At 35.0% G+C, this 12,340-nt stretch overlaps 1 protein-coding gene across 1 annotated transcript in view; it reads right to left on the reverse strand.

Annotated features, from left to right (window-relative positions):
- Nucleotides 1-12,340, reverse strand: part of MRPL1 (mitochondrial ribosomal protein L1) — a gene marked incomplete at its 3' end in the record, with an annotated part of 43,324 nt that overhangs the window by 4,995 nt on the left and 25,989 nt on the right. The window contains exon 3 of the mRNA XM_012650963.1: nt 11,492-11,603. Within this exon, the coding sequence (XP_012506417.1) occupies nt 11,492-11,603 (112 nt within the window). The remainder of the gene's footprint in view (nt 1-11,491; nt 11,604-12,340) is intronic.

Genomic DNA, 12,340 nt, shown 5'->3' on the forward strand with positions numbered 1-12,340 from the left:
CCATACCACAACTTAATTTGAAAACTTTTAATTCTATGCATAGAAAATGTGAAGTATTTGCAGGGTAAGAAGAAATACAATGAAGAATGTGCCACTAAAAAGACTCGGCTCCCTCCGTCCCCTTGCAAGTCTTCCGCGGAGGAGTCGGCGTGAGGAACTCACTCCACAGAGAGCACAGCACGCCCTCGGCACGCACCGCCTCCGAGGGACTGTCTCGGCGGTGTTCGGGGCGGCTCAGGAGCCCTTCGGCTGTAAATGGAAGCAACTACCCATGAAGAACTTACAATCTAATTGGGAGATAAGGGGCATACAAACGGAACAATTACTGTATTTTTCAGTATCACAGCCTGATATAACTAACTCAGTCCTAAACAGTATGACAGCATATTAGTAAACAGTAAATGCTAATAGTAGTATAGAAAAAACAGACACTTGGTTAAACCATCTGTGTCTCTATCTAAACTTCTTTATTTAAATACATAATTTTTAAAGTTTGTTTTCATAAGAATTGTGCCCTATACATAGTGAGAGCTCAAGAATTATTCTGAGACTGACTTAAATCTATAGCCACAACACTGCCTTCCTTCCTGTTACTACAGAACTGCCTACGTTCCTGCCAAAAGACGTCTCTCTTCATTTGCCCACTGCACTGCTCCTCCCCGCTCTTCTCTGCAATGTCAACTTTCCCTGCTTCCCTAGATAATCTTCATTAGCTTACGAACTTGCTATAAAAACTTCCTTCTCAAAAATAAAACAGAAAAACTTCACATTGTCCTCCAGTTACCACCCAACACTCCCCTCAAGAGCATAAGGTCTCCAAAAAAAAGCTGTCTATCCTTTCTGTCTCTATTACCTCTCCTTCCATTTTCTTTTATACCTACTATAGTCAGGTTATCATTCCTATTACTCCACTAAAAATACATTTGTCAAGGTCACCAATGACCTTCGAGTTGGCAAATCCAATAGTCACTTCTCAGTGTTCCTCTGACTTGACCTTGCAGCACAGAGTATCTCTCTCCTCTTCCTGCAATGTCTTGACTTGTCCCTCTGAAACACTTCCTTCACTGGCTGTTCCATTCCATTCTGGCTGAGCCGCCCACCCTCACTTAGCTGACTTCCAAAGGCTGAACTACCTCAGGACCCAGTCATAAGACCTCACTTATTCTATCCATGCACACCTCCCTAAGTGGTCTCCTCCAGACACATGACTTTAAATACCATCTATCCATTGACAATTGCTAAATCTCTATCTCCAGCCACAACCTCTCTCATGATTTCCAACCATCTACTTGACATGTCTACCTAGATACATGCAGGTAATTAGTAAGGATGACAAACGTTTGCTGGAAGAATGAACGAATAAATGACTTCATAATTTCGAGTCCGATATCACAATGATGGTGTAATGGTAATGAAAAAGAAAAGAATAGGACCTAAGAAGGAAAGAAAAATAGTTCTCCATTAAAACATACTGACATGAAGGTGCTAACAAAATACTGAAAGAAATATATTTGTATACGGTCAGAAAAAAGAAACCAGAAAAGGTGACAGATTGAGGATGATGCAGATTTTAGTTTTTAAGTCAGTTCCATCCTAAAACAAACAAAAATAAAACTTCTTTCCTTTGATCTTATATAATTCTTTTCCTACCTTTATCTAATTTATATTTCCCTAATGACCAAGATGTTTAGCATCATCTCATGTGTTTAATGGCCAATTGTATATATTCTTTTCAAACGTGCCTGTTCAATTCTTTTGTCCTCTTTTCAAAAAATTAGGTTGATAGTCATGTTGATTATATAAGAGTTCTTCATATATTCTGGATACGAGCCTCCTTTGTCAGAGATATGTGTGGCAAATATTTTCCCCTAATCTGTGGCTTGTCTTTTCATTTTCTTAGTGGTATCTACCCATAACCAAACGTTTTTAATTTTGATAACACCCAATTTACTAACTTTTTCTTCTATGGCTCATGCTTTTTTTGTGTCCTAAGAAATCTTTGTCTAATCCAAGGTCACAAGGATTTTCTCCTAGAAAATTTTCTTCTAGAACTTCATGGCTGTACCCCTTACATTTAGGTCTATGGTCCATTTTGAATTAATTTTTGTATTTGACATGAGAGTTAAGGGATATCCAGTTATTTCAGCACCATTCATTGAAAAAACTATTCTTTTTCTGTGTAATCTTGGCACCTATGTTGAAAAATCAGCTGGCCATATAGGTTTAGGTGCATTTCTGACCTTTCACCCTTTGATCCGTATTCATCTACCCTTAAAGCCACACCACACTGTCTGATTACTGCAGCTTTATAGTAAAGCCTTAAATGAGGTAGTGCAAGTCCTCCAACTTTGTTCTTCCTTTTTATCATAAATCATTTTTTCTATTCTAAGTTCTTTGCATTTCCATTTAAATATTAGAATAAACTTGACAATTTCTTTTTTTAAAAAGCCTTCTGGGAGTTTGGCTGGAATTGCATTAAATCTATCGAAAAACTTGGGAAGTTCATCTTAACAATATAATGCTTTCAAAGCCATAATTATGGTGTACCCTCTAATCATTTAGGTATTCCTTAAACTTTCAGCAAGACTTAGCGGTTTTCTGTGAATAGGTCTTGCACAACTTTTGTTAAACTTATTCCTAAATATTTTGATTTTTTTATGGTCATGTGAATGAAACTGTTTTATAAATTTCATTTTGATTATACATTGGTAGTATATAGAAATACAGCTGATTTCTGTATACTGATCCTGTATCTTGTAATCTTGCTAAATTCACTTAGAATTCACTTACTGGGATATCTTAAAATATGATCTAAGAATAAAGACAGGTTTATTTCTTCCTTTCCCATAGTATGCCCTTTATTTCACTGACTTCCAGTATAATGTTAAACGTAAGTGGTGACAGCAGAGATCTTTGCCTTGTTCCTGATCTTAGGGAGAAAGAATTTCTTCTCAATGGTCTCACCATTAAGAATGCTGCTTTTTCAGAGATGTGCTTTGTCAAGCTGAGTAAGTTCACTTCTATTTCTAGTATTCTGAGAGTTCTTATTATGAATAGGTATTGGGTTTTGTCAAATGCTTTCTTTGCATCTACTAAAATGATCTTAAGGTCTTCATCTTTTATTCTATTAATGTAGTATATTATATTAATGTTGAGATGTTAAGCGAACTTCATAATCCTGGAATAAACCTCCTTAGTTAAGGTGTATTAACATTTACTTGTATATTGCTGGATTCAATTTGCTAATATTTTGTTAAGAATTTCTTTTTTTGTTTTTGCTTCTATGCTCATAAAGAATATTCATCTGTAGTTTTTTGTGATGTCCTTATCTAGCTTTTATATCAGGGTAACGCCAAGCTCATAAAATGAGTTGGCATGTGTTATTTAGTCACAGAGGTTGTGAAGGACTGGTATTATTTCCTCCTTAAGTGTTGGATAGAATGTACCAGTAGGAAGTCAGGTGGGCCTGGACTTTTCACTGGAGGAAGTTATAAAACTAATTCGATTTCTTTACTTGATACAGATCTATTTAGATTTTCTATTTCTCCCATATACTTTTGGGAATTTGTCTTTCAAGGAATTTGTCTATTTCACGTAAGTTGCTCACACTATTGCCTTATTATCTTTTACTGTTTATGGAATATGTATTAATGTCTCTTCTTTCATTCCTGACATTGATAATCTATCTTTCCTTTTAAAAAAAATCAGTCCAGCTACAGTTTTATCAATTTTATTGATCCTTTTAAAGAATGAGTTTTGCTTTCATTGATTTTTCCCTACTGCTTATCCTTTTTCTATTTCAGTGACTTCCACCCTCGTCTTTATTATTTTCTTCCTTCTTCTTACTTCGGGCTTGGGTTTAATTTGCTTCTTTTTTTCTAGGTTCATAAGGTAAACCTTAGAACAATGATTTTAAAACCATTCTTTCTATCTATCTATCTATCTATCAGACAGGGTCTTGCTATGTTACCTAGGCTGGAGTGCAGTGGCTATTCACAGGCATGATCCTAAGGCACTGCTGTATCGAACTCCTGGCCCCAAAGGGTCCTCCCACCTTAGCCTCTCAAGTAGCTGGGACTACAAGCACGTGTCACCTCAAACACAGCCAATTTAGCCTTTAAAGCTATAAATGTCCCTCTAAGTACTGTTTCAGCTGCATTCAACAAGTTTTGGTATGTTGTTTTCATTGTCATTCAGTTCAAGACATTCTCTAATTTCTTCTTTGATCAATGAGTTACTTAATAATGAGCTGTTTAATTTGAATATATCTGGAGATTTTTCATGGTTACTAATTTCTAATTTAACTCAGTTATGATTAGCAAACATATTGTGTATTGAGTTCAATTCTTTCAAATTAGTAAATTGAAGACTTATTAAAGACTTGCCTTATAACCCAGCAAACCCCAGCAAACAGTCTACCCTGGTGAATGTGCAACACCAAACAACACCAGCTGTTGTTGGCTGAAGTGTTCTATCAATATCAATTAGGCCACGATGGTTGAAAGTGTTGCTCAAATCTTTTACATCCTCACTGATTTTCTGTCTGTATGTTCTATCAGTCACTAAGAATATCAAAATCTCTAATTGTACTTGATGATCACTCTATTTCCTCTTTCATTTGTGCCATGTTTGCTTCCTGTATTTTGAGGCTCTGTTTTTACATGAATATGACCTATTATTATTATTACAGAATATCCATCTCTTCTCTAGTAATAATCCTTAAAGTCTATTTTGTCTGATATTAATATAGAATTCAACTCTCTAATGCTTACTATTTTCATAGCATACCTTACCCATCATTTTATTTTGAGCCTATTTGCGTGCTTGAATATAAAGTAGGTCTCCTGCAAACAGCATAGAGATGGATTGTTTTTTCATCATCTTATACATCTCATAAACTGCCTTTAGGTTAGAGTGTGTAGTCCATTTCCAATTAACACAACTACTGATATGGCTAGACTTAGGTCTTCATTTTGGTATATGTTTTCTATTTGTCTCTTCTTGTTTGTTCTTGTTCCTCCTTTACAGACTTGTTTTTTTTTTTTTTTTTTTGAGACAGAGTCTCACTGTATTGCTCAGGCTAGAGTGCCATGGCATCAGCCTAGCTCACAGCAACCTCAAACTCCTGGGCTCAAGCGATCCTCCTGCCTCAGCCTCCCGAGTAGCTGGGACTACAGGCATGTGCCACCATGCCCGGCTAATTTTTTCTATATATTTTTAGTTGTCCGATTAATTTCTTTCTAATTTTAGTAGAGACGGGGTCTCGCTCTTGCTCAGGCTGGTTTCGAACTCCTGAGCTCAAACAATCCGCCCGCCTCGGCCTCCCAGAGAGCTAGGATTACAGGCGTGAGCCACCGCGCCCGGCAACAGACTTGTTTTAAACAAAAAAATTTCAGTGTGTCATTTGTATTACTCTACTTAGATTTAAGCTATATCTCCTTGTGTGTGTTTTTTGCTTGCTCTAGAGATTACAATGTGCACACTGATTTATCACAACCTACTTCATGCTGATACCGTTACTATTTCATGTTAATACACAATAAAGTTGTACCAGCCTATCTACTCCCTTGCCCCCGCCCCTTGTAATATTATTATCATGCCCAAACCTCCTGTATATTTAGCTTTAATAATATTCACTGGGCTACTGGAGACCAAAATTAGGGAATCATCTAGATTCCTCCCTCTCCCTTATCCCCCACATCAAATCGACAACTACTGTTACTTCCACGTCTTCAATATCCCACCACGTAGCCTTCCCCTTCTGTCCTCCTTGCCACCAGCAGATGCTGTCCTTATTCATCTTTTATCTGAACCACTGCAACAGACTCCTCACTGGTCACTGTTCTTAAAGTTTCCTGATCCTCATAAGGACACCTTACCACTTACCCAGTCCCCACCATACGCACTCTAGTAAGTAAATATTTTATATCACTCTTCTGAGCAAAAGTTTTCAATGGCTCCTAGTTGCACAGAGGATAAAACCTAATCTCCATGGCGCAGCACACAAAGCCCTCTGTGACCTGGCCCACCGCCTATCACTGCCGAACGCCACTGACCACCACTATCTGATAACACTTATCTACCAAATGGCAGAAAGCTACGCAAAATTTCCTTAACATAACTAGCTCTCTCATACTTTTGTGCATTATAAAAGGTCATTTCCTCTGTCTGAAATGTCCTGCCTATGTATGTGAGGAAAGCAAATGCTTATTCTTGCTTACCCTCTGAACTGCTAGCTATCTTCTTTACATAATCTGATTCTACAAAACAGTCCCTCATTCCTCTACGTACTTCACACATTTTCCACTAATACACTTACTGCATTTTGGTGCAGCAGTTTGTTCTCATCTTTCTCCCCTCTTGATGTTTATCTTCTTGAAGATGGGAAATGTCTTTATTTTTTAATCCTCAGTACTAAGTGCAGAGCCTGCACATAGTAGGCATTTAATAATTATCTGCTTGTTCAATAAATGAATTATAAAGGTAGAAGTGATATATGAATACATAAAAAAGAATAAGTTCTTCTAAAGTAATGTGGAGAATGAATAGCTACTTTAGGAAGTGTAGAGAGCCAATTATAATATCAGTGGCCCCCATGTATTATGTACTTGTTATATACCCAGCTTGTGCTAAGCTCTGCACACATTATCACGAAAACACTATGGGATAGATGCTATCATGAAACCCATTTTGTAGATGAATAAACAGAGGCACAAAAATGTTAAAAAGTATGTTCAACATCATAGAAGATGATAAAGTCAAGACTGAGAGAAGTCTGTATTTACCACTATTCTATTCTGCTTTTCAGTATAGCCAAATGTTAAACTGTCACTGCTACTTCTAGGGCTTTGCTATTCCTTATTGCTATGAAAAATTGTTCTTCTCTTTCTCTACTTTCTCTTTCCTCTGTGTTATATGCTCTTCTATTTTTCTCCTCTTTCTTCCTTTCCCCTTTGCTTCCTCTTATTCCCTCTGTTCAATTTCTATAATGAACATAACCTACATTAAACTATATGATCAGGTATTTCACCCTGATGTACCTTCTCTTTTCTTTTTTTACCATGAAATACAAAGAAGGAATAGTTAGCAAGAAAGGAGGTGAGTTAGGATTGTAAATGTAAAAGTAAGTTTCCAGAAACAGTTTGAATCTGGCAAAAGAAAGACCTGTGATTACAACTGACAGCAACATTTTAGCTAAATTATGGAAGAAAAGGCTGTAAGAAAGAATAATGCTTCATGAGGAAATGGAGATAGCCAATCACCAAAGACTACTTATTTGAAAAACTTGGTATAAAACAACAGAAAGAACTAAGATTATAGCTAGAAAGGATAGTTGACTCTATAGCTAGAAAGGATAGTTGACTCAAGTATGGCTGGGGGCGGAGGGAGGCTGTGGTTTGCTTTTTGTTTGTTTAACTAGAGACATCAGAGCATAATTAAATGCTAAAGTCAAACCAGTTTGTCTACTGCAGAAAACAAAACTATTGGTTCTATGACTGCAAAGACCTGGTCTGTCTTGTTCATAGCCAACACACCCAGGATTTCGTACATAGTAAATGATTACTATAAATACAATTATTCTAATCTGAGAAAAATCTATAAATTGTAAGTAGTCCATTTCTAAGTTGCATTGTTTAATTCTATATCTCCTAACAACTGAATGCTGTATTAAATGTTCATTGTACAAATATTTACAGAGTACGTACTACAAATATGTAGCATAGGATGGGAATGGGAATATAGCAGTGGACAAAACGACCCTTGCTCTAACGAGAGGCTCTAAACACAAACCAAGAATAAAAAAATATAAGGTACCAAGAGTGGTAAGTCTTAAAAAGAATACAAAATCATAATAGGGAGATATCTAGTGATAATGGGAAGTGGGGGTTAATATTTTATATAGGATGGTCATGGATGGTCTGTTTAGGTGATATTTTAGTGAGAAACTAAGCAAGGCAAATAAGCAAAGAGCACCACAGACACATGGGACAAATGTCCAGAGACCTAAAGAAGTCTTAGTGTGCGTGAAGAGCACTTAGCATGTGTGTACGTGGAGGCACCTAGTGTGTGTGAAGAGCAAGGAGGCTGAAGCAAGGGAAACAAAGGAAAGCATAATAGAGCCAGCTGTAATATAGCCAGAATCGATCTATAATAATTATAACAGTACCTAATCATTAATAAAGTTTTTCACATATGGACAGTTTTTAAACTAATACATGGGGAGAGGGAATTTTTTTTAATGTCAAATTGATTACCCTACAAAAATTCTCCATGTTTTAGTATTTTTCCTTATATAATCAGAGCTCTGATCATTCCAATAATGCAAATGATACTCTAATGTACATGTTATTCTATGAGTTAAAATTACTCCACATTAAATTTCAAGAATTTTAACATCCATGAGTCTCATGAATGACACAACAACCAACTTCCTTACAGAAAGCAGTGTCCTGCTCAGTAGATGTCAATGTCCTTTGGACAAGACTCCAACTAAAGCACTGGTGTTCAAGTCTAAGAGCTACATGCTAAGAGGAATATATATTAGTATAGTTCTAATTTTCCAAGCATGTCTCTTTCCCATTTACCTGCCAATAATTTGGTTTAAAAGAATTCAACTGTTTCCATGTATGCCACAGTGCCTGCCACGGTTTATATGCGTAACAGAAAACTAATTCAATTAAGTCAAGATATTTTTCACATGAGTATTTTTGGTTTAGTAAATGATAAATAAGATTAGGAATAAGAATTTTTTAAAAATCAACATAATAGACCTATATTAGAGATAAAAGAATTTCAGGGGCACTTACATTGGGCGGGGAAAAAGCCAAACGATAAGCAAAATGAAGCAAACTTTCTTCTTCCAAGAAATTTTAAAAAGCAAGTTTTAATTTTTTTTAATGAAGCAAAAAAGAAATACTGAGAAAACAAGCCAAATGTGCATTTGAAAAATAGAGAACTTGCCTACAGTTATGTAAGCAATTAAACCGAATAAAACCGCAGCATTAAACATGCTGCAAAATGTGCACACGCCCACTACCATTAGTAAAACTGAAACAAAATGGGAAACTAATGAGCTCAGCTGCAGGGGCTTGTTTGTTTGTTTTTTAATTTCATGCACTTGCTCAAAATGTAATTTCTATTTTACCCTAAAGACTTTTGTTGGATATAAGGGGAATCAAACGTTCTTAAACAAGAATCTGAATGAGCTCTCAAAATGCATAATTCAAGCTTCACTTGTTCTAATGCACATCTGATGTATTCTGTTTTAATATTTTTGACAGGTTAATCATTTGTCTTCATGTTTAAAGAACACAAATGTTTTGCCAGTGCTGTTAAACAGGTCGTATGGGGGTGAAAAGAAAATGTTAGAGAAGGGAAAAAACTGTTTTTTCAAGGTGCCTTGTTGAGCAAATGGTGGGGAAGCATACTTAGGTACTTGACCACGATATGCAAAGTTTTGAGCCATTATGAAAGCAGAAATAAAGTAAAGCGCAGCAATAAAAATGAACATTTTAACAGGAAACTTTTGTTATTTGGAATAAAGAAATAAGTTACTTAAAAACAAAAAAATAATAGTCTTAAATTTTGCAATGACAATGGTAAATAAAAAAAAAAAGCCCTCAAGGCTAAGGAAAATGGAAGCCAAAAACAGGGTTTTAGAGACTTATCATAAAGTAGCAAAGTGACAAAATTAAAGTCTGTGAAAAATCAGTTCACCATGCAAAGTAAGGAGCTAGATAAACAGTCATTTTCAGTTTTGACTATATTTAGTACTATTTGTTTTGCTCTGACTTGAACTTGAATTTAATTAGAAACAAAAAACAATTATGAGAAATATTTTCATCAAATTTAATTGCAATTCTGGCTTAATTTTTAAAATAATGTTCAGTTTTAAGTCTTACCTAGGAAATAATATAAATATGATTCCTTAACAAAAGATACTACTGTAACGGTAATCATTAATGAAAAATGTCAAACCTCAGTCCGACAGCTGATGAAGATGTGTGATTCACCACAGGCCAGCAAAAATAAACAAAACTCCAGCACAACAAAAGAACTAGAGAATCCATTTGAATTTGCTTAAATTACAGCCCATGATGTAGAATTCAGACAAGTGTTAGGGGCTAGCATGGATGAAAAATTCTAGCAGGATTTTTTAGCTCAACTAGAGTTAAAATTTGAAGACAAATCTACTAAAAAAATTTTAAATATTTATTCTGTTTACGCAACAAAATTTTATTTGAAACAATACCTATCTACACCAGACATTTAGCACTACCTAAAAAAAAAACTGTTGGCAAATGAACTTGCTTTTCTTCCCAAATGTATCCATTAACGATACTGCTTACTAGGAAAAGTCCCTAAGCTTAAAAATCTCAGCATCATTTGATTCTTCCCTTTCTCCCCCTCAACCTTACCATTTGTAAACGTTTAGTTGCAAAGTCCTAGTATCTTTGACATTTGTCTTCTTCACTCCAGTCTCATTATAAAGACCTTTATTAGTCTCTTGCAATTGCACACTAACTCGTCTCCCTGCCTCTAGTTTCAATTCGTGCCAATACATCTTACAAACTCTTGCCAATTAAAGCTCTAAAGAACAAATTATGTCACTCTCCACCTCAAACACTTCTAAGGGATTACTTTTGAGTACACAATGAAAGTCCATGCTCATTAGCCCGTCCTTCAAAGTCCTTCTCAATATGGCATCCATCTACCTTTCCGACATCATTTTCCATTATTCTCTTCAACTTCAATATAGGGGTACGATTCCCTACAGCCAAAGAGAACTAATTGATATTTCTTGTACTTGGCCTATAATCTCTGACTTACTCCAATGACTAATAGATTCCTCATATTCAAAATAATATTCCCCTTAATCAATTCATCCAATTAATGTCACCTCCTTTATGATGCCATCCCTGATTCCCCACCTATATGCAAACTCCTCCTCCACTGAACATCCAGAGCACCTTGTGAATTTATTATATAATACTTCACACTTTATAACATGGCTCTTTATGTAGCGATCTTATTGCTCTATGAGATTTCTTAAAGGGAAAATACCCACAATGGCAAAACTCCCTAAGGGAAAATACCTGCAGAGCCATGCGCACAGTCAGCATTCACACACATGTTGAACACTTAAATCAATGAGCACACATATTAATTGATAAAGAAGTATAAAAATCAATAAAACAGTGTGATGATAACATACCTAGTAGATAATACATTGTATTTATTTGGAGCTGGGCTATAATTTAAAGAACTATTATTATAAAGTAACTACATTTTCAAATTACATTGGATTACCACTATTAATGCCAAAGGAAAAAAAAATCAAATCTTTATGTTTTCATATAAAACAAAACTGAAATACCAAGACATACTATTTATTCTACATAAATATTAACAACTTTGTTTCCTAACTGAACAAAGTTAAGATGAAAGTTGTTCATAGTATATTGACATAATACAAAGAATTCTCCCTTACTTCGAGTATGCTTTGGAAATCTTTTTTTCAGTTTCTTCTTCAATGGATTAAGCTCAGGCATTATTTCTGGAATAGCTACAAAGAAGTCTACATGAATTTCATCATCCAAAATCTGAAAATGAGAAAAAAGAAAGATAATCTTAGATTAGATGAAAAGCTTTATTCTTCTGAGAATAAAGTAGAATGTAGTAATTTCCATTACAATTCAGAAAACAGACCTTAAGCACAATTATTTTCTTCAAACACAAGGATCATATGAATACATTTACCAATTATGAAAACAAGAAGCAAACATTTTGTTCTGTTTTCTTTTAAAAACAACTACATCCATTTTGTAAAAACTTAATGGTTTTAATTCTTCCATGGGGTTGTGCTAGGCAAAATGTTATAAACTAGAACATCACACTGATATGTACATGGCTCACACAGTCCCACAAAGTTCAATTCATATGTCCTTTAAAATTGAAGAAACCTACTAAAGCTAAAAATTTTGCAAGAGGTCACATGCAAAATTAATAAGCACTAGCTGCCAAAGTCACTAGCAACCACTAGCTTCCTAAATTTAGAGCATCAAGAGAACTGAATCTGTAATTATTTTCACAAAGAACTGAAACTAAAATTCTCCTTGCCACCAATAACTAAAAATAAAAGAGGAGGGGGAGTGATCAAAGACAAGTTCATTTATAGTCTATTATTTACACTTTATTTCCATTCTCAGAGCAAAGGGATTAATATTAATATTCAATTTTTAGAAAATGTTTTTGATTAATTCAGGCAAGCACCCAAAATAATTATTATACTACTATGATATACTTAAAAATTTTGTTGATTATAAAATTAAGCAACTTT

This window comes from Propithecus coquereli, unplaced genomic scaffold, assembly GCF_000956105.1.
Source record: "Propithecus coquereli isolate 6110/MARCELLA unplaced genomic scaffold, Pcoq_1.0 Scaffold343, whole genome shotgun sequence".
Classification (NCBI taxonomy): Eukaryota; Metazoa; Chordata; class Mammalia; order Primates; family Indriidae; genus Propithecus; species Propithecus coquereli.